Source organism: Tupaia chinensis, unplaced genomic scaffold, assembly GCF_000334495.1.
Source record: "Tupaia chinensis unplaced genomic scaffold, TupChi_1.0 Scaffold000563_1, whole genome shotgun sequence".
Classification (NCBI taxonomy): Eukaryota; Metazoa; Chordata; class Mammalia; order Scandentia; family Tupaiidae; genus Tupaia; species Tupaia belangeri.
The window spans coordinates 3,137,613-3,161,174 of NW_006160076.1; the positions used below are offsets into that span (position 1 = coordinate 3,137,613).

At 34.7% G+C, this 23,562-nt stretch overlaps 1 protein-coding gene across 1 annotated transcript in view; it reads right to left on the reverse strand.

The window, feature by feature from the left end:
- Positions 1-23,562, reverse strand: part of RFX6 (regulatory factor X6) — a 61,803-nt gene that overhangs the window by 20,234 nt on the left and 18,007 nt on the right. The window contains exons 5-9 of the mRNA XM_006157872.3: positions 20,454-20,531; positions 19,077-19,104; positions 5,299-5,406; positions 776-853; positions 548-661 (exon numbers count right to left, since the gene is read on the reverse strand). Coding sequence (XP_006157934.1) covers positions 548-661; positions 776-853; positions 5,299-5,406; positions 19,077-19,104; positions 20,454-20,531 — 406 coding nt within the window. The remainder of the gene's footprint in view (positions 1-547; positions 662-775; positions 854-5,298; positions 5,407-19,076; positions 19,105-20,453; positions 20,532-23,562) is intronic.

The window sequence follows — 23,562 nt, forward strand, 5'->3', positions numbered from 1 at the left end:
TTTCCCTTCTGAACCACATGTCTAGCTAGAGGACCAACCAGCTATCTTTATTTAGGGTGTCTTTGTGATCTTTCTGTTGTAGATTCTGGAGGGACTCTTAGCTGGTTTGAGAACAGAACTGGATATTAATGAATTAAAGCTAAAGGTTTTCAAATTATTAATTCTATAAGAATACCTAATTCTGCTATTCCCCCGAGTACGAATATTGTAAAGAAAAAAAAGTTACTGTGTTATTTTGATCTGAAAATACCTTAAAGAGTTAATAAAAATTAACTGGGTTTTCATATATTATTATTACTACACATTTAGATGCATTCTTAACTGTGAACAGAGGTTGAATTTGTTTTAACTAAATGTAAATTTCCACTAAAATACATTGACTATTAAACATGCACTATTAAATTCCTTGCTTTTTCATCAGAAAAATATTCATAGTGTATCTCCAGCCAGAAGAAACAAATTTTATTTCAAATATATTGCAAGAATATAGACAAAATGTTATTTAAAGAAATAAATGATTCATGTTTAAGACACGCAAAGAGCTTACCTTATAAAGAATTGAGTCACAAACACAGAAAATGTCAATGATAACGGGATTTTCAAGTAGAGGAAGAAGATGATCAGGCATGCCTTGCCAAAAGTGTAATAAGAAATGCTGGATCTAGTGGCAGAGCAAAGAATACGTACATTAAAATTGTCTCTTAATATGAACTCATTAAGAACAGGGCATGAAAATACATGGAATATGGTCAACAACACATGTTGTCACCCTTACCTCTTCAAAGTTGCCATTAATTGCATTGTCCAGGATGCACTGGCAATGAGTTTTGTACATCATTATGAGGGTATCTACCTATTACAAGGAAGAAAAAGCTTTACTAAATCATCCTTTTAACACTGTCTTTATTTGTTCATTTTTCCAACACACATTTTTTAAGTTCCTATAATATACCAGGCATATTATTCAACATTTCAGACTCAAATATGAAAGTAAAATCCTTTTTTTTTTTAGAGAAATTTTTGCTATAGAGTGTGTGTGCTTGCCAGAGAGACAAAAAGAAATCACTCCCCAGAGGGGATGGTCATACTGCAGTCCCTTCTCCTCCATTCTCCTCTTGGGATTTTGAGCATGTATGTACACGTGCCTGGTGTGTGTTTCAATATGTCAGGTCTGGGCCTCAAACAACAGTTGGCCATTTTGGAGTCCAGTGATATAACCACTACTCCATCACCTGGTCCCTGTAAAATCCTATTTGAAGGAAGTTACTGCTTTGTGAAGAGAGAAAGGATATAAATCAATAATTACAGTATAGTATGATAAGAACAATGAAAAAGATAATGGGCCAAAGCAATATCTTAATTTTCTGCCTAATAAGAAAATGCCCTTTGATTGGGGAAATAAACATAAAATAGTAAAATATATCAACCCTTTACACAGTTTTATTAAGAGAATGTTTGGAGCAATGGATGCTTGTGGCACAGTAGTTTTAAGTCTGGTTCAGGGCTGAGTTGAACCCAAGTGCCCAGTTCTTCTGTGCTACCTACCAGGTCTGACTGCACAGGCTGTTTGGTCTGTCAGGCCCAGGTTTTTCAATCTTTAAGTGGGTAGTAAAAGCATATTATTCATAGAATGTTAAGAAAGTCAAATAAAATAATGTGCCTTGATCTGCACAGAACAGTCCCTGGTACACAGGGGGCTCGAAGTATCATCTAGAATTAGTAATACCATCAAGTGACAATCTACCAAAATAATCAAAGCATTGAGTGCCTATTATGGAAAGTTTCTCTCTCCAAATTACCATGGATATTTGGATAACAGTTTAAAAAGTTTTTCCTATCTTTGAAAATTTGCAGTGGATAAAAACTATATAACATTCTAGCAACTTAACAATTTTCAAACTAATCTTCATTTTATGTTCTAGAAGTGTCCCTACCTGTTACTGGTTGTGTGTTCTGTGTGTGGGTGTGGGGTGGAAGCATAGCTTAGAGGTTAAAGGATGCCTTTTGTTTTTGGATTACCTGGATTTAAATCCTAGTTCTAATCTGTTGCTTACTAGCTTTGTAACCTTGGGCAAGCTATTTAACATTTACGTCCTTTAATTTCCTCATCTGTAAACTGACATAATAACATTAACTATATAATAGAGTTGTTATGAGGACCAAATGCATTAACACATATAAAGTGATTGGAATAAGCCATAGTTTATGTTTAAAAATGGGGCCTGTGGAAAAACATTTGGAGGAGGGATATGGAGACGGAGCGTTGACAAGACAGGGAGATAATGGTGTTATCGGTTGAAGATATTTTGATCAACTACATTGGAAAGAAATGTTCACATATTGAAATGTTCACTTTGTAAGCTGAATAATGTAATTGAATGTATAAAAAATAAAATAAAAAATTATTATTAAAAAAAAAGGATGAATATTAGCTATTTTGATCCCAACAGTGACTAAGATGATGATAGTGATAGGATTCCTATCCTAATATTTTTTATCCCACCCTTCAATCCTGCAGCCTGGTGAAAACACTCATCTGAGTGGTCTAACTCACAGCTATATAATGACATGCAAATTATCAATGTACCCAAAGAGATATGATGATCACAGGATACCTCTAGCATGTCACCACTAATGCAGATGAGACTTGCTCTATAATTTAGGTGACACATGTTTTTAAATGGATTGCCAAGACATAAGGACGATGTGAAACATGAAAGGGAAGTCACAACCATTGTCGAAAATTAACCCATTGAACCCTGAAACTTACTAAGGTACAAGTAAGTTTTTATCTTCACAAGTATTTGTGCTTACTTGTGTCAAAATGTATTGCTTTATATATAAATCATAATAAGTTTTAATCTTATAATTAGTACTTCATTGGTTTATTTAATATTTACATAGTCACAGGATAATAAATCTTAATTGCAGTATACTTTGAACTCTTTTTTAAAATAACTATTTAATTTTATTCATCATTATTATTGTTATTTAATTTGACCAGAGATAGACAGAGAGAAAGAGGGAAAGTGAGAAAGCAAGCCACCAGGTCCAGGACTCAAACCACAGTCGGCCATGTGGGAGTCCAGCAACTTAACCACCAAGCCACCTTCTGGCCCTGCTTTGAACTCTTTATAAATGTAATTTTATTCCATTTTCTGAGAATACACGTCACATTAGAGAGGGGAGGTGCAGAGACAAGGCTTATCTCCATTAGAGACAGTGAGCATGTGAAGGGGTGGCGACTGCCTCAAATGACTCTATGATGAGGCAGAAAGCAGACTTCCAGTTCCAGGCAACATTTCTCACTGGGGTCAGTTTCTCATCTGGCAGTCTCCATTCTTTCTGCCTTATAGAAGCAGGTGCTTCAGGTGCTGAGCTTCAGTCCCACCCCTCTTTCTAGGAACTAACAGGTTACTTGGGGACTTGGCTACTGACTATGAAGGTGAAAGGGCTAAGCAGTCATCAAGGGACAAAGAAGAGTGTCAGCCTGCTACTTATGATGGAGTCCACTAACAATGAACTTAGAAGCCAGAGGTTACATACGAACTTTGATACTGAGTGAGAAATTACTACAGACCAGTCTTTCAAGCTGACAGGTAAGGGTTGCCTTAGAGCAGCAGAGAAACTGAAATGAACTATTAGACTCTATTCTTCACCTCTTTTTTTTTTTTTCTTTGTTGTTTACTCTCCTTCTCGCTCTCTCTCTCATCAAGTATATTTACACAGTAAACATCTTCATGAGTCGCTTGCATGTAAGCAATCTCTCCACAAAGGTCACTCAACAATGCCTTCCCCCAGAGAACTGAGGTCACATTGGTTTTCACAGGTTTCCCCACAAACTGCCACACATCAACATTTACTGGAGATTTCTCAAACATGAAGTCATAATATCACATATTGTAGCTATAAGGTAAAATACACACACACACACACACACACACACACACACACACACAAATATGATAACCCTGAGAAATGTGATGGAGTCGAATAATAATAGGAAATAGAAATACTTCAGGAGAAGGATTTGGCTTTGGCATTTGAGAATTACCATCAATACCTTGCCTGTTTTAAACTGGCAGAGTATGTCCACCAACAAAATAAATCCTGTAAGTTACTGTGCATCTCTACTTATCTATTAATGGCCATTTAAACCAATATGCTGGAGTCAGCAGGTGACATGGTGGTTAAGACTCCCACACGGCCGACTGAGGTTCAAGTCCTGGACCTGATGGCTCGGAAATCGTGCTGGACATATGTGCATGTGTGTCCAGAGTCCCAGGAGGAGAATGGAGGAGAAGGGATTGCAGTGTGGCCACCTCGCCCCCTGCCCCCGAGGGTGATTTCTCACTTTCTTTCTCACTGTCTCTTTGTCTCTCTCTGGTGAGTGCACATGCCATACAGCAAAAACCTTTACAAAAATTAAAAATAAATAGAACCAACGTGCTATTTCATGTTTCTACAAAATGCCCATTTCTGAAATATTACAGCTAGACAGTAGTCATATTCCTCTATCTTTGAACCTCAGGAACATGATCTGAGTTAATATACTATGAAAATGTTTTCCTCAAATACTAACAACAACAACAAAACTAGTTGAAAGAAAATGTATACAGCATCATGCTGTGATTAATAAGGGTTCTTGCTATTAAACAGAGAATAGGTCCCTAACAAATCATCACGCTACAGAATAAAACATTCAGTTTTAGATTTGTTACACAGCATTGAAAATTCATATCGAGGATTACTTATAATTGAACCAAAGAAAATGCTTCTTCCTTTACTGTAATAAAAAATTGTGAATTAAAGAGAGCACAAAATTTTAGGACTAAAAAAAAAATCTTTGTGATCACCTGGTTTACTCCTCTCATTGATCTGAGTATTTCCCCTTCAGTATTAGGGATAGATTTTGTCCCAAAGAAATGTTCGATGACTATTTACTGAAAGAAAATGGCACTAATTGAAAGCATAAAACTTGTAACTGAAGAAAAACACACGTGATAGGCATAGGCTTCTATTTTCTTCCTTAATATAGAATTTTAAATAAAAAATAATCTTTCATCTTCTAAGGCTTATTTTATTACCTTCTGATTTACATACTGTCATGGAAATGGCAAATAATTCATTGGAAAGTGTTTCATCAATGCTAGTAAACGTTTGCCTCGCCTATAAATCAGTCAATTATGTCTGGTTATTTGGATTTCTGACTGCTTCCTACAAGTGCCGGGAGATTCCCAGCAATTTGAAATACAGAACCAACATATCAAAAAATCAATAAGTATCTATAATTGATACCTTGTCCTTAGAAATGCATCCTTGATACACAAGGTGTTGAGCGCTGGGGAATTCTGGAAGAAGCGTTCCAGTTTTTGAGCTAAGTGAATATTTACGAGTGAAGCCACCCTATGATTTAGAAAAATAAAAATAAAACAATCACAATCAACTATATAATTCCAAAATACAATTCTAATAAAATAAAAACCCATAGAATTTCATTCTTTTCCACTCTACAAAGTAAGAGAATTTAGGAGATTTGAGTAGACTTTTTTAATCGTGAAACTGAATAAACTAGACAGAAAAATTGTTTCCAAACTTTACACAGGTTCATAGGCAAGATTTACTTTTCCTATTACTCAAAATTTTAGTTTTAAATATGTATTAGTTTTATGACTTTAGAGATTTAAGTTAACATTTGTTAATGGCCTAAATTTTGGAAGATCTTTGGAACTACTGAAATTATTAGGTCATTGGAAAAGTCATGACATATTTTTTCTTTGTTTTTTTCTATGCAAGTCCAGCCTTATCATTTACAGATTAAGTAAATGAGATGATAAGAAGTGAATTACTTTATTTACTCTCAGAGGTAATTGCTAGTAGAATTTTTATGGTAATCTGTCTCTTCTGATTCCCAAACCCTGGACTTTACTACATTAACTCATCCCCAAGCTCAGATATTGGTTGTATTTTTGCTTCTTTTGGGGAAAGCATACCTTTAACAGTTTTCAGAAGATTAGAAAAAATGACAAATAAGAAATATAGACTGCTACAGTGCTGAACTACACACAATAACTTATACAGAAATTAAAAATATATATGCAGGACAAAAACCAAAATCTCAACAGTCTCCCAGGCAATAACTAACTGTTACTTCTCCACAATCATAATTATAACAAACTGAATTGCAATAAAAAATATGGGCAAAAAATGAAATTGTGAATATAATAAAAGAAGTGTCCCCCGCAGGGATAAAAATTAATATTTCTCAGAATTTTCACATCTTAATTTTAGACTTTTTGTTCTTTCTTTCTTTCTTTTTGAGAGATTTTTGCTATAGGGCACGTGTGCTTGCCAGAGAGACAGAGACACAGAAAGCAAGAAATCACTCCCCAGAGGAATGGCCATGCCACAATCCCTTCTCCTCCATTCTCCTCTTGGAATCTTGGGCACATACGTACATAAACCCAGTATGAGTTTTAAGTTACTGGGTCTCAACTACATGTGAATCCAGCAACATAACCATTATGCCATCTGCTAGTCTTGTTGTTTCTTTTTTATCTTTACCATATTGAGGATGTTTACTAGACAAAAGTTTTATTACTGACACAAGTTAGGTGCCCACCATGTTTAATCATTCTCAGAATCTGTAGGCCTTTGTAGACCATGGTAGAGTGGAAAGGAATTGAAAAGACCTTAGAATCCCTAAATGCCCGATATTTTAAAGCAGTTATTTTCTCTTGACAGATTTAATATACAAATTTGGGACTGGCAAATGGTGTAACGATTACATTGCTGGACTCCTACAGCGCCAACCATGGTTTTGGACCTGAAAGCTTAAAACTAATGCTGGGCTCGTGTACATGCATGGCCAAAATCCTGAGAAGAGAAAGGAGGAGAAGGGATTGCAACGTGACCATCCCCCTTTGGGGAGGGGGGGTTGTAATTTCTCGCTTTCTGTCTCTGTGTCTCTCGGGTGAGCACATGTGCCCTGTAGCAAAAATCTCTCTAAAAAACAACAACAAATTTTATATAAAAATAAAGTAAAAATTCATTCTTTTTGAGTAAGGTGCTAAATTTTTAGCCTTAACTTTTATTTCCAAGTATAATAAGGTATTATTCTGATAGAATAATTTTAATTAATAAAAAACTATAATATGAACTGATACAAATGCAAAATTAATCCCAACCCACTCTATTTAACCTTTCTTAATAATTCAAGCAATTTTTCAGACTTTCAATGATTTGCATTTCATATATATGGGCACCAATTGTCATCACAGTATATATAATACTGTCAATAAATAAGGAAAATTCATATATAATGAAAAAAAGAATTTAACTTTTAAAGAAAGAAAAAGATATGGCAAAATATGAAACTAACATTTGATGGATGAACATAACAAAAATATTTCTAAATTCTAATTTTAAAAAAATTTCCATTTCCTATTCCTTTCATGGTTAAAAAAGTATGCTTATTTATCCCAAAATATAAATTGATGACATGGAACAAGAGAAAAATGTTTTCCTTTTTTTTTTTTTTTTTGACAGGTTTTTGCTATAGGGCGTGTGCGCTGGACAGAAAGACAGAGAGACAGAGACAGAAAGCGAGAAATCACCCCTGAGAGGATGGCCATGCCACAGTCCCTTCTCCTTCATTTTCCTCTTGGGGTCTTGGGCACGCACGCACACGCACCAGGCATGAGTATAAGCCACTGGGTCTGGGACTCAAACCGTGGTCGACTAACATGAGAGTCCAGTGACATAGCCATTATGCCAACTGCTGGTCCCACAAGTGAGTTTAATCAAGTACTCAGGAAACATATAAGTTCAAGCTTAAAACTTTTTTTCAGACAATAGAAAAGAAGAAGCACAATTCAATTCACTTGCTACATATACGCCAAACTTAGACCTGGACATAAAAAGAAAAAAAAGGTAGACGTCAACATGCTGTAAAAAAAAAATTAAAAATATATTAGTAAACCATTTTTCTCCTTAATGTCTTTCCTCAGACTCTCGTCCTTCACCCACCCTCTTCCCACACTGTATCTGATATTTATAACTATTTTCTATGTTTCTGTATCCTCTAGTCATTCAGTTTTGGTCATAGAGGGCAGACATTTGGCAAGACATTTATGGGACAAATAAATGGGTTATTATCTGTTGAAGATAACATGTATAGTATTTGTAGTATTCTCAACTGGACTGGTGAGACATGTATACATATTGGAATATTCACTTTGCAAGCTAAATGACATATGTGATTGAATGTATAAAAGAAACTGAAATAAAAAATATATTTAAAAAATTAGTAAACCAAATCCAGTAGTGCATAAGAATGATCACAGTTGAATTAGGTTTAAATTCATCACATTACCAGGAAAAAAGGAAAATACTATATTCAAGAGACTTCAAAAAGTTTGTGAAAGATTAAAGTATGAGTTTATTTTGGTGCAAAAAAAATGAAGTCTATGCATAAGTTTCGTATAATATGCATTTTCCATTACCTTTTTAAAGAAAACCCTCATATTATATACTCATCTCAATAACATACAAAATCTCCACCACTTTACGCCTCTTTTCACTCCTTTTAGTTACTGTGACTCCACATTACATATTGGCCCTCACTCTAGTGGTTAAAAAAGTCAGATCTCATATGGCTGACTATGATGTGAATACCAGCCCTGCTGGCTTGAATAACACATCAGGAACATGTGCATGTAAGCTCAAAATCCTGACAGGATGGAGAAACAGAGGAGAAGGAATTGACATGGGTATGCCCCACTGTGGGGCACTTGGTCCTCCTCTCTTGATGTCTCTTTGTCTTTAGTAAGCACAAGCACTGTCTGGCAGTTTGTTAAAAGTTAAAAACAAAACAAAACAAACAAACAAAAGACCCCACTATATGTTATCTACAAGAAAATAACTATAGATATTCCATGCAAATAACAAACAAAAGAAAGTAAACATGGCTATGCTAATATCAGAGAAATTAGACTTTAAATTTAAAAGGTTATGAGATACAATGAAGGGTGTTATCTATTAAAAGGTCAATACATCATAAAGACATAATAATTTTATTTATGTACCCAATAACACATGTTCAAAATTCATTATGCAAAAATTGACAGAATTAAAGGTAGATTTAATAGTCAATGGATTTAATATGATAACCATCATATAGAATATCTTCTCTAATTACCATGGAATGAGGCTTAACAAAAGGGAAGCTGGAAAATTTACATATCTGTGAAAATTCAACAACACACTCTTAAACAGATATGGGTCAAGGAAGAAGTTACAAGGGAAATTAGAAAATTCTTAAAGACAAGTGAAAAAAGACATATAGCATACTAAAAGAGAAGATGGAGTGGAAACAATGCTAGGGAAGACATTTATAGCTATAGACACTTACATTAAAAAATACAAAAGATCACAAAAAACAACTTTACAACTGAAGAAACTAGAAAAGAAAAAAACAAGAATAAACTGAACACAGAAAGAGCAGAAGGAAGAAAACAATAAAGATTGGTTGAGCAATAAATTAAGAATAGAAAAACAACAGAAAAAAATCAGGGAAACAAAAAACTGAGCCTCTAAAGAAATAAACAAAATTGACAAACTATTAGTTAGATTGATTTTTTAAATTACTAAAATCAGAAATGAAAATAGAAACATGTTACTAATTCTATAGAAATAAAAAATGATTATAAGAGGACAGTAATAAATTATATTACAAAAATATGGAATGATCTAAATGAAATGAACAAACTCATACAAACAGAAAAACAAGACTGAATCACAGAGAAACGGAAAATAGAAAAAGACCTATAGCTAGTAAAGAGATCTAGTCTTAATCAAAACTCTCCTGACAAAGAGAATATCTGAACTTGATGCCTTCCTTCACTGATTAATTTTACAAAACATTGAAAGAACTAACATCAATATGTCTCAAAGTTCTCCAAAAGATTAAAAAGAAGAAAATATGTTTATCTTATAATTCATTCTATAAGGCTAGCATTGCCCTAATACAAAAGCCAGTTGAAGATACTACAAGAAAACTACAGGGAACCAGCAGTTAGCGTAATGGCTATGTCGCTGGACTCCCATGTAGTCGACTGCGGTTCGCATCCCAGACCCGGTGGCTTAAAACTCACGCCGGGTGCGTGTGCGTGCGTGCTCAAGATCCCGAGAGGAGAATGGAGGAGAACGGACTGCGGCGTGGCCATCCCCCCTTGGGGGGTGATTTCTCGCTTTCTATCTCTCTGTCTCTCTCTCTCTCTGTCTGGCGAGCGCACGTGCCCTATAGCAAAAACCTCTTCAAAAAAAAAAAACAAAAACTTAAGAATGATGGAAAAAGAAAGCTGAAAGAAATGACAGAAGACATAAATGAAAAATATATCTCCTGCATGGGATCAGCAGATGGAATAATGGTCATTGTGGTACTCACATCAAGACAGACATACAGACCAATGGAAAGGAATAGAATAGAGAGACCAGAAACAACCCTCCACATAGTAATGTATAGTCAACTGACTTTCAATAAAAGTGCAAAGATCATTAGATGGAGGAAAGAAAAGTTTTTTTCAACAAATTGCACTGGGAAAACTGGATATACATGTGTAATAGAATGAGTTTATAGCCTACCTAACACAATATGTGAAAGTTAACTCAAATAGGTAAAAGACCAAAATGTAAGAACTAGAATCTCAAAATCTTTTAGAAGAAAATATAGGGTAAGTTACTTATGACATTGGATTTAACAATGATTTTTTGTCATTAAAACACAATCAATAAGAGAAAAAACTGAAAAATGAAACTTTATAAAAATAAAATCATTTGTGCATCTGAAGATATGTAACAGAGTTAACAAGAAACCTATGGAACAGGAGAAAATATTTGAAATTACTTAAATATTAATGTGACTTTATACTCTTTTTTTTTTGGAGAGGTTTTTTTGGTTTTTTTTTTTTTTTTTTTTGCTATAGGGCGCGTGCGCTCACCAGACAGACAGAGAGAGACAGAGAGACAGAAAGCGAGAAATCACCCCCCAGAGGGGATGGTCACACCGCAATCCCTTCTCCTCCATTCTCCTCTCGGGATCTTGGGCACGCACGCACACGCACCCAGCGTGAGTTTTAAGCCACCGGGTCTGGGACGTGAACCATGGTCGACTACGTGGGAGTCCAGCGACATAGCCATCACGCTAACTGCTGGTTCCCTGACTTTATACTCTTAAAATAATTTGTAGAAAATATTTTATGACCTTGAAATGTAGTAAAAGCCCTAATCATAAAATGGAAACTTTATTTTATCAAAAGATATTTTGGGGAGACTAATAGCTATGTTGCTGGACTCACATAGTTGAGCTCAGTTCAAGTCCTGGACCCAGTGGCTTAAAACTCATACTGGGAGCATGTGCATGTATGTTCAAAATCTTGAGAGGAGAATGGAGGAGAAGGGATCATGGTATGGCTTTCCCCCTGGAAGGTGATTTCTCACTCTCTGTCTCCCTTTCTCCATCTCCCTGTTAAACACACACATCCAATAACAAATATCTCTCTTAAAAAATAGAAAAGATACTATAGGGTACTGATTTCTGCTACCAACAGGAAAAAGTTACATGCAACAAGTTAGCTATACAACATTAGTATCCCTAACATATAAAGCCATCCCAATAACTGAATTTTTAAAATAAAAATATAATGTGATTTGAACAAACATTTCACACAAGAAAACTGGTCAATAAAATTTCTAAAAGAGGACTGGCAGGTAATATGGTGGTGGAGGTGCTGGATCCCATATGGTCGACTTTATGGTTTGAGTCCTGGACTTGGTAGCTTGAAAAACACACTGAACGTGTTTGTGTACATGCACAAAATTCCAAGCAGAGACTGGAGGAGAAAAGATTGTGAAATGGCCATCCATCTCTCGGAAGTGATTTCTCACTTTTCCTCTCTTTCTAACACTTTCTGGCCAATGCATGTGTGCTACAGCACACATAGAATAGAATAAAACCTCTAAGTATATTCAAGTTCACTGTAATTAAAAACTTTTTTTTTGTCTGAGGGCACATGCATTCACCAGAGAGAGATGGAGAGCCAGAAAAACAAGGGAAAAAGAAAGGGAGAGAAAGACCATACCCACGGTGGGGCATGGTCAGGCTGCAAAACCTTCTTTTCTATCTCTCCATCCAGTTGGGATTTTGGGAATCTACACACATACACAGTTTGTTTTTTACAAGCCACCTGGCCAGCACTTGAACCACACTGACAGCTATGTAAGATCTGGTCCCTTAATCATTAGGCTATAAGGGCCACCCTTAAATCAATTTTAAAATGAAAAGCATACTTTTAAATTTATAACCACAGAATTGGAAAACACTAATATGTCATTCAATATTAACTGCAAGAATGTGGTACAAAAGAAGTTCTCACACAGCTGGAGACAGTGAAGTTGATACAACCATTTTGGAAAACAATCTGACTATAATTAATGAAGTTAAATATGAACATATTCTAGGACCTGGAACCTCACTTCTGTACACGTATATTTAAGAGAATGTTCCTATCAATATGAGTATTTAAGCAAAAGTACTCCATCAACAATGCAATGACTAAATGAATTGTGATATTTTCATACAACGGAATACTATACAGCAGTGCAAATAAAGAAACTAGTGCTTCACATAACAGCACTGAGGAACTGTAAAATCTAACATTTCATGAAAACAGAAAGTTGCAAAAAAAAATTGTGTGTGTGTAGGATAAAACTGGGCAAATAAAAAGCAGCACATTGTTTAGAGATACATTTGTAAGTGCTAAAGTTTAGGGAAAAAATTTAGGAGGGAGTAACACCAAATTCTAGAGAGCAGTAACTTGTGGAAAGTAGAAGGTGAAAATGATTGGGTGAATGCACAGGAGACGTACTCTCTTTAAAGCTATGGAGTAGGTTTTAGGCTTTCATCTTTGCATTAATCATAAAAATGTGTCCAGAATGTGTAACACAAAAATAAAGATCGAGCATCTGCAAAAAAGTAAAATATGTGTTTTTAAAAGGATTCCCCATAAGGAATGGTCATGCCACTCCCTTCTCCACTTCTCCCTCCTTTCCAGATTTTGGGCATGCATGCACACATGCCTGGTGTGTTTTTTAAGCAGCCTGGTCTGGAAGCAGTCAGCCATATGGGATTCAGTCACCCTAACCACCATGTCACAGGCTTGTCCAAAATACGCCTATTTTAATTCCACTAATATGTTTTCTATTAAAATAGTACTAAAAGAGGTCCCAGTTACAGAGGTTTGGGTTTATTTATTTATTTTTGTTCTTTCTCAACCGATGGTTTCAGCATTCTTGAGTGAACTATCAAGAATCTTATTTCTAAGGGAAAATAGAAACGAATCTATAGAAAGGAAATTCTTGTCTTCTACGACTAGAAGACAAGAGTGTCTGATTTATGAGGAAAGATTAAAGGAGTTAAGTTGCACAGCTTGGGTAAGTGAAGACAAAGGAGAGCATGATAACAGTCTACAAATATTTGAAAAGCATATACCAAGGAGGGAGGATTTGATATTTATCTTCGTACAAAGTTGTTCAACTCGCCATGAACGCTTGATATTAAGGAGAAGGAAATAGGCTATCAGGGAAACTTCCTGGTTGAACTGTAATGAAATAAAGGAGCTGATTCCTTAAAAAATAATGGCAACTTTATTAGTCTGCCTAGTTAAAATTTGGCCCACATTAGAAGATTCATAGGAAAAAAAAAAAAACTTTTCTTTGATCAAGACAAAGTATTAGAATTAGATTTTATTTATTTTATTACTGGGGATTATAGGACTCTCAGATGTTTTCTAAGACATTTCAGAAATTTAACCCACTATATTTTTAAATTTTAAATATGAAACACTCAAAATTCATTCCACCAAACATAAATGCTTTTATCATCCTCTAGCTGTTCTTTCTCAACCGATGGTTTCAGCATTCTTGAGTGAACTATCAAGAATCTTATTTCTAAGGGAAAATAGAAACGAATCTATAGAAAGGAAATTCTTGTCTTCTACGACTAGAAGACAAGAGTGTCTGATTTATGAGGAAAGATTAAAGGAGTTAAGTTGCACAGCTTGGGTAAGTGAAGACAAAGGAGAGCATGATAACAGTCTACAAATATTTGAAAAGCATATACCAAGGAGGGAGGATTTGATATTTATCTTCGTACAAAGTTGTTCAACTCGCCATGAACGCTTGATATTAAGGAGAAGGAAATAGGCTATCAGGGAAACTTCCTGGTTGAACTGTAATGAAATAAAGGAGCTGATTCCTTAAAAAATAATGGCAACTTTATTAGTCTGCCTAGTTAAAATTTGGCCCACATTAGAAGATTCATAGGAAAAAAAAAAAAACTTTTCTTTGATCAAGACAAAGTATTAGAATTAGATTTTATTTATTTTATTACTGGGGATTATAGGACTCTCAGATGTTTTCTAAGACATTTCAGAAATTTAACCCACTATATTTTTAAATTTTAAATATGAAACACTCAAAATTCATTCCACCAAACATAAATGCTTTTATCATCCTCTAGCTGTTGTTGTTGGCTTTTATTGTTATCTTTTGTTTGTTCTTATATTTTGAACTATTTAAAACTTAAAGGTATAGAAAAATAATAAATACCCATGTACTTTCCATCCTAAAACATAAGACATTTCCAATATTAAACCAGCCTTTGTAACCCTCCCTAATATCATGCCCTTTTCTCCCACAAGAATTAATATTTAGAATTTGGTTTAGATCATTCCTATTCAAACCTTTTCTAATTTACCATATATGAAAATATTCTTAAACAATATATATTAAGACTGTTGCTATAAAACAGGTGTTTTATATTTTTATGTGAGATTCATACAAAATAGAAGTAGTAGGAGAAAGGGTTATAAATACTTTTAAAACCCTTGATATAGACAGTTCCAAAAAATTAATTTAAACTCTTTTCAAAAATTCATTTTGCTTTCCCAGCAGAATATGAAAGAATTTGTCCCACCATACTTTCACCAGCCTTGTAATTTACTGATATTTAATAATTTTATAATATAAAATATTATAATTCTTATTTCTTTGGTAGTTAATTTTGTCATGCTTTTATTAGCCCTTTTTCCTTATGTGAATCATCTATTTATAATTTTTTTTACTTTATTTTATTTACTTGAAGGGCTGGTTCTTATTCCAAAAAGTCACTTGTTAATATTCAGTATCAAAACAATTGAACTATTGGTTTTCTCCTAATTGGTATCTTTTCATATTTTTACTATTTATTTTTCTTATAAATTGTAGGATTTCTGTTTGTAGTAGAAATATTTTCCCATTATCACACAAAGGGTCTTCAACAAGTTCATGGCAAATGTACATTATGAAAAAACTATGCATAGCTTTCAAAGCATTTTGCACCAAAAAAATTATATTATTTCTATTTAATTTCACTTCTATGAATGACGTCTTTTCATATTTTCTGAAACTACAATATTTCCCTCCATTTTCGCTGACTTCAAATTTCGTATACAAGGCTTTTGAGATAAAGAACTTTCTAATCCCTGTGTTTTTCTTTTAAAATTGGTTTGATTATCTTCATTCTTATAAAGGGAATATCTCATTCAAAAATAAGGTACATTAGCTACAGACATTTTCTTTCAAGCCCTTTTTGTATTTAATAGTTTATTAATTTATATGAAATATGAGAGATAGATGTTTTTATCTGAAATAGTCCATTTTTTCTAATACCTCTAAGAGAGATTCAAAATTATCGACCAGACGCTACCTCAATTCTTGCCGTAAATTCTACAAATCTACTTGTGTTTTAATTTATCCATTTCTCTTTATAGTTTTACTGCAAAAAAATGTTCTTTCTTTCTAGATTCCAATCCCTCCACTCTGAAGTTCTCCCGTGTTACCTCCTCAGTGACTTCATGTTCTCAACTTTCTCCTCTCATATCTTCAGCCTCTACTGTTACTAGATCTGCTTTACTAGCATTAGAACATTAATCAGCCCTCAAAACTAAATTCCAAGCTCTCTTCCAACTATCACCCTAAGGTTTCTATATACAACACCCCTTTCTATTCATTTCACAAACCAACCAACCCAGCTCACCAGTGAAAATGCCCTTCCTGAAGACATTAATTATCTCCATTCAACTAATGCCACAGATCCTTTCTAGTTTTTATGCAATGGGCTTTTAGCAGCATTTAATTGTAGTGAACATTCCCTTCCATTGGAAGCACTTTTTCCCCCCCTCTCAACTTCAGAGACGCTGTATTCTCCTCCATCTTTTATCTTTCTAGATTCCCTTTGGTTATCTTGCTGACCCTTGCCCTTATCCCACTTTCCACAACCCTTTTCTGGTCATTTCTTCTCTTATCATTCACTTTTTTTCTCCCTATATATTCTTATTACCATGGCTTCAGTCAGGAAACTAAATCTCTAAATCCTTTTTTCCAGTCATATACATTCATGTGCCCACATCAAATTTATACTGGATGTTTCATAAGCACATCAAATGTGACAAGTCTTAAATTGAACCCTTTATCTTTCTTTTTTCCTCCAATGCTTCCTAATTAAAACCAGCCACTTCTTTCTACTTCTAGAATAATAATCCTAGTCCAGATCTTCTTTAACCCAAACCATCCATGAAGGCTTCAACAGACCTACTGGTTTCCTTTCTTACACTCCTCTAATTGATTCTCCATATCACAGCCACAATGAGCTCTGTAAAGCACAAGTCTAATGGCATCACTCAACCCTTTAGTAGCTTTATATTCCAGAATTCTTAGCCTTACAAAACTGTGCATAATCCAGCCCCTATCGATTATACAAATATTTCTATCTCATTCTACAGCCATCCTGAACTTCTCTTATGTTTTCCCCCCTTCAACTTGATGCTCATCTTGATTAACTTCAGATATGCCGGTGGCTGACATTTGGGAATGTCAGAGATATTTCTGGTTGTCAAATAGAGTTGGACCAGCTGAGGCGTGTGACACTGGAATTTAGTAGGCAAAGGCCAGGGATGGTAGGAAGCTTCTAAGCACCCTACAATGTACAGGAAGTCTCCAAGAAACAGAATTATCTGTGCCAAAACCTTCATTGCACTAAGGCTGAGAAACCCTGAGCTATGCCATTGCAACTGTTTGAACTTCTCTCCTCTTTTCCTATTCCACTCCTCCTTCAAACTCCCATTTATTCTCAATTCTTTCCTAAACTATCACTTCATGAGGGAAATACCTTTAACACCCAAAACTTGGTTAACCCCCTACAATCTAGTAGTTTTCCTACTAGATCATAGAGCTCTGTGAGGGCAGAAGCAAATCTATCCATTGGTCGTTTTGTCTTCTAGTACCTGCAATATATATCTGTTAATAGTTTGACCATGGATTTAAAAAAATGAAACCTTACTCTGAATTTTTCAAAAATCAAATACATCTCTCAGCCTCATTTTCCTTAGCTTTAAATTAGCATGTTAATACCTATTTTCCCAACTCCACAGTTAATAATGTTTGTGTGACCAGAGTTTGTACTTAAAAGTCTCATATCCTGAGCAAACCATGATTGTTCATTAGTCACCCTAAATATAAAATACTTTTTTTATTTCAACTTTGTCATGCAAATGTTTTTACCATTAAAAAGGATTTAGAGTAGTCCTAAGCTTTTAGACAGATCTTACTAGTATTAATTTCTATAGTCTTTGTTACATTGATAAGCTAGTATTACTTCAGGTATCTGAAGAAAATCCATAGGCTGTACTGTCTAACCATGCTATTTTATTTTAACTGTTTAAGAAAATCTTCACAATATAAATGATGTATAGCAATTTAATGTATGAATAATCATTTTAAAAATTAATTTAAAAAATAAAGAAAGAAAAGAAAATCTACAACTGAATTTGTAGTTTACTTGTCTGAGGAAGAAAAATTAGACGTGAAATATTTTTCATTAATTCTATAAAGCAAGGCTTGCCATACATATGATATATGAGCTGAGGGCTGGCTTGTATAGCCTCATCAAACTAACAGAAAGAACACCTGAGAGAAATTACTTAAATTCCCTATTGACATAAACTTTAGTCAACCGAAGTGTATTTCTAAATCAATATTTTTGCAGTTTCAAAATTGTTTATCTAATAAAGAGCTATTATTTCATTGATAAAAAGAGCAATCTGGAGGGTTTTATTAGGTAATTAGCCATTAAAAGCACTGGTGGAAAGAAATTGGTCATTTTAAAGGGTTGAGGGCTTTCTATTATTTCTTAAGATAATATGCTTGCATCATTTCACCAAACTAATGGAGTTACACTTTACCTTGGGTTCAGATTTACCACACCACACATTATCATGTGTCTCAGTTCTGTGGCACTTTTTTTTAATGATTAGTTAACTTGAGGATAATGAAGGCCTTATCATGTGCCTAATTAGCCATGCAGTCCCTAATGGTAGTTTAACTCATTTAGATAAAGTTAGTTTGCTGATCTGTTCTCTAAGGAGGGGGTGGAGAGTAAGCCTAGGGAGAAAGATTGTTTGCATCTGTGTGTGTGTGTGTGTGTGTGTGTGTGTGTGTGTGTGTGTGTGTGTGTGTGTGTGTGTGTGTGTGTGTGTGTGTGTGTGTACACAAAATAGAACAATAAACCATAGTATAGCATAGCATTTGGGCTTCTTGATTACTATTAAAGTTTTTGTCAAAATAGGTATAGTCCAAATATCAATTCTTCCCAGATTCTAAACTTAAGCTTTTCGTTTATATTTAAGTGGAATTTTTTGGATCAGTGAGTCTTTTTTTCTTTTGCCATTTCCTAAATGTCTCATATTATGTATGAATAAATGAAAAATTATCCTTTCTAGGTTAATTGAAAGTTATTTGGTAGATCCATGTAAAGATTCATTATTTGCCTGGAATCTAAATTATATCTTAAATCTTCAGTCATTTAAGCAGTTTCTAATAAGTAACATTGCTTCCATATCTGCCAACAGTTAGAATTAACATGTGTTGTTTGTTTGTAAAACGTATAGTGAATCTAAAATAGAGATGAAAATAATTCTTACCTCATTCTTCAGCTTGCTTCCAGAAAACCTTAAAAATCAGTATATTTTCCATTAGTTAAAAAAATTACAATTACAGCATTCAAAGATATGTAGAGGATCTAAAAAATAATAACCTTATACCATGATTAATAAAGAGGATAAATTTATTTATTCAGAAAAAACTTAAGACTATTTCTCAGCTTATTACAAATAATAAAAAAAAAAGTCCTTTAGGGGAAAATAAGATGAGAAATATTTAGAGAAGTCAACTAAGACTTGAGACAAGCAAAGGACACTTGACATTAAACATTTGTGTTTGTTTCAGCCTGTATTTACACTTAATAGTGCATAGACGCTCGTAAGCTGCCATTATATTCCTTGTAATATCTAAATTTAGTCTGAGTCAAGTGACTAAAATAATTTTTCCATAAGACACTTTACTTTTAAAGATAATTTTAAAAAAAATTTTAAGAGCTAAGAACAATTCTGGGTGATTTATATCATATGACAATCTCAGAAGGAGATTTAGTTATTCAGAATTTCGTATATACACACATGCCTGTTCAGTTTTTGCTATTGGGTGCATGTGTTCTCCAGAGAGAAACAGAGGAAGAGAGAGAAAGTGAGAAATCACCCCCAGGGGGATAACCACATTGCAATCTCTCCTCCTCCAGGTTCCTCTTGGAATTTTAGGCACGCACATATAAGCTGCTGAGTCCAGAACTCAGATTACAGAGGTGGTCATATGGAATTCAGTGTTTTACCTGTCACTCCAACTAACGGCCCCAGAATTTTAGATTTTAAAATTAATCTTATCACTGGTTTTGTTGACTGCTATCTCTATTATTAATAACTTCCTCCTGATAGTTAATGGCAGCATAGATCAATGTGCTTTCTATGTTCCTGTAAGTTTTTCCTTTCAGAGACACAAACGTCAGTACCTTCATCTTACTGAAGTAAGATGATATTCAAAATATATGTGACTAAAGATGATTATAATAAACTTTCATCTTGGTAAGGGGCAAGTCAAGCTCATAGGTTGTTAAAACAGTTTGTGTCTTATAAAAAATTACGTTTTCTTCATTTATGGCATTGAATCTGGGCTGAAAACAGAGAATAAGCAAATATTACTTTACAAGCAATTCTACTTCCTTTATTTTTTTTCTCTTTATCCCTCTGGGACTCCTAGTTCACCATTGGTTTCTTGTTAGTTATAATGAATTATGTAATCTTCCCAGTGATCTTGACTATATAAATGTCATACCAAGTTGACATTAAGGTCTGATTCCAAAAGAAAAACATTTTGATAAGCAAAATTAGGAAACACATTGACTTAATAGATATTTATGCATGTTTAAAGAATGCAGAGAATTTGTCTTAAAGATGATGTAACTCTACCTGGTCAGGCCCTTTCCAGAATAAACGGAGTGGTAATATGCACTGCTCTCTTTGATGCCAATCCCATAGTAATGATACCTAGAGCGAGGACAGGAACCAGCTCTATGTTAATGAAGAAGTTTTTAGAAGGAGAAAAAGAGACTTAAGTATAACTAAGTAGTCACATGTAAACCTACAACCCTCTGATGACTCCTTTTTGTGTGTGTGTTTTTTAGGTAGTACCTTAATGTGCTAAATCCCTCTTTGATGGTTACTACTCTTGCTTGTTATATTTCTGGCTCTCAGCTTGAAGAAGACAGGAGAATCTCCTACTGCTAATACCTTTATATCGCCTAAAAAAATAGGTTCCAAACTTAAAAGTTTGTAAAGGTAGGCATTGACTCTAAACATTCCAATTGCATCTATTTGCAAATTGCTCAGTTCTACTTGAATTCAGTCAATCGAATGAGAAAATTGTGTGATTTCTTTCACAGCATATTTACTGGAGGGAGAAAAATAAGTATGGTGTTCTGTGTAAGGAAGCCATTGAAATCCAGCATGGGAATATGTATAGAGCATGTGACCTCTTAAATTTTACTTTCCTTATAAACAATGGAAAGCCAAATTCACTGTCTTTTCCATTTTATATTTTTGTTCAATGGTGGGGAAAAAGCTAGGTCACACATTAGTGAAAATATGACACATGGAAGGTAACAATGTCATGAATAATTTGTTATAAATACATTAATGGGTCATGAGCCACTTGACAAGTATAAAATCTCATTGATTCTCAAATTATACCTCATTATCCTAAGCTTTAGAGTTCTGACATAGCACACATTCAACTACAAACACCACAAATACTGTGCAAAAGGAAAAGAATGAAATAAAAGAAAATGAGATGGTTTCCAATGGATTTTAAGCTAACCAGATAAACAGATAGATAGAGATATAATATAGATATATCTATATCTATGTAAATATCTGTGCAGATATTTTTTTAAATAGCTATAGGGCATGTGCATTTGCCAGAGAGACAGAGAAAAAAAAAAGAGAGGGACAGTAAGAAAACATCCCCCTATCCAGGGTGGAATGACCATGTTGCAAACACTTCTCTTTTCTTTTCTTGGGATTTTGGGTGCAAACACACACAAACACACACCTGGCATGTTTTTCAAGTCGCTGGGTCTGGAACTTGATCCCACACAGTTGGCTATGTGGGAATCTAGCTGCCTTAACAACCACCCTACTGGCTGGCCCATCATAGCTATATTTTAAAATAATTTCTTGGCATCACTGTCTGAGTTTAAAGTAGACAGGATAATGAAGGAGCTAAGTCTTAAGGCCCCTTTTTTCTGGCCTTGGGAATAAAGAAAGTATTTGTATGAACAATTCAATCCATAAATATTTTTAGGACCCAGTATAAGAGAGCAAATGGAAGCCCACATGCCACATATTTAAATATTTTAAAACTATAAACCAAGCTAACAAATCAACACATTTGACAATTTACCTACATAATGATCTTGCTGGCAAATTTCAGTTTAGAATATGTAGACTCCTGGTGTTGCGTGTGGCAACATAGCAGCGGTAGAAGACCTACGATCACCACCCACAGTTTAGTCCTCGCCCCTTTGTTTACTGAGAAGCCTGCACATTTCTTAAACAGCTGCCTCCTGGCCACTCCACAATCTAGAGAGATGTACACTGGTGGAACAGGGTAGCCTCCTACGGATAGGTTGGGGAAAAGCTCCTCAAGCCCAAGAAGCAGGTATGGAGCTATTAGACAAGGAATTCCAGAGCCCCGTGAACTTGGAAAAACAGAATAAACACACTGATTCAATCTATGGACTCCTTGCCTTTTGCGGAAAATAAAACAGTTGGCAAACATGCAGAAGAGAGACCTCAAAAGTGTGAGGCTCAAAGATGGATCTCCCTTATCAAGTTCTAAGGGCAGAACTGTGGAAACGAAGTTGCCTCTATTAACTCAGGGTCATTTGAGAAGGAAAAGAAAGCATTTTAAAACATTAAAGATAAAATATTATAACAAGAAATGTGTTCCAAGTTGTTATATTCCAATGTGGAAATATCAAGGTAAATGATCATTTGATATCTCTAAAACTAAAAGAAACTAAAAGAAGGAAGCATATTTAAGTAATAAAGATCTTACCAAAAGAGTCATATTCATAGAAATAGATAAAGGAAATACTCAGAAACCATGAACAGGGGCCAGCTGGTCATGTGGTGGTTAAGGTGCTGGATCCCACATGGCTGACTGAGTGGTTAGAGTCCTGGACCAGTGGCTTGAAAAATGTGTTATGCACATGTGCGTGTGTGCCCAAAATCTCAAAAAGAGAATGGAGAAGAAGTTGTGTTATGACCATACCTTCTGGAGAGTGATTTCTCTTTTTCCCTGTCTCTTTATCTCTCTCTGTTTTACCAGTAAGTGCATATGCCCTATGGCAAAAATTTAAAAATAAATAAATAAATGAACAAATTAGCAGATTTACATGATACTCAATCAAGTATATTAGACTTACTCAATGAGCCTTAGAGTCTCAGATAAATGTTAATATTTCTGGGACCATCAGTTAGTGTAATGGCTATGTCACTGGACTCCCACGTAGTCGACCGCAGTTCTAGTCCTGGACCTGGTGGCTTAAACTCACACCGGGCATGTGTGTGTGCGTGCCCAAGATCCCAAGAGGAGAATGGAGGAGAAGGGATTGCGGTGTGGCCATCCCCTCTGGGGGGTGATTTCTCGCTTTCTGTCTCTCTGTCTCTCTCTGTCTGTCTGGCGAGCGCACGCATCCTATAGCAAAAACCTCTCCAAAAAAAGAAAAAAAAAGTTAACATTTCTTTTATTAGTCTTTAGAACTAAGACCCCAAAGTAAATGTCTATGTTAGAAGAAATGAAACAAGTGGTATTTGAGAACAAGGTCTATTTAAAAAAAAAAAAAAAAAAAAAAACAATTGTCATCTCCTGTTCCTATCTACTACTTGTTCTGAAGACCCTATGGTTTAAATAATTATATTTTAGCCACTTGCTAAAGGAATATGTGTTAAACATCGCTTTAAAAGTTCATAATCTTCTTTCATTACAACTTCTATCTTATTTCTCATTTCTAAT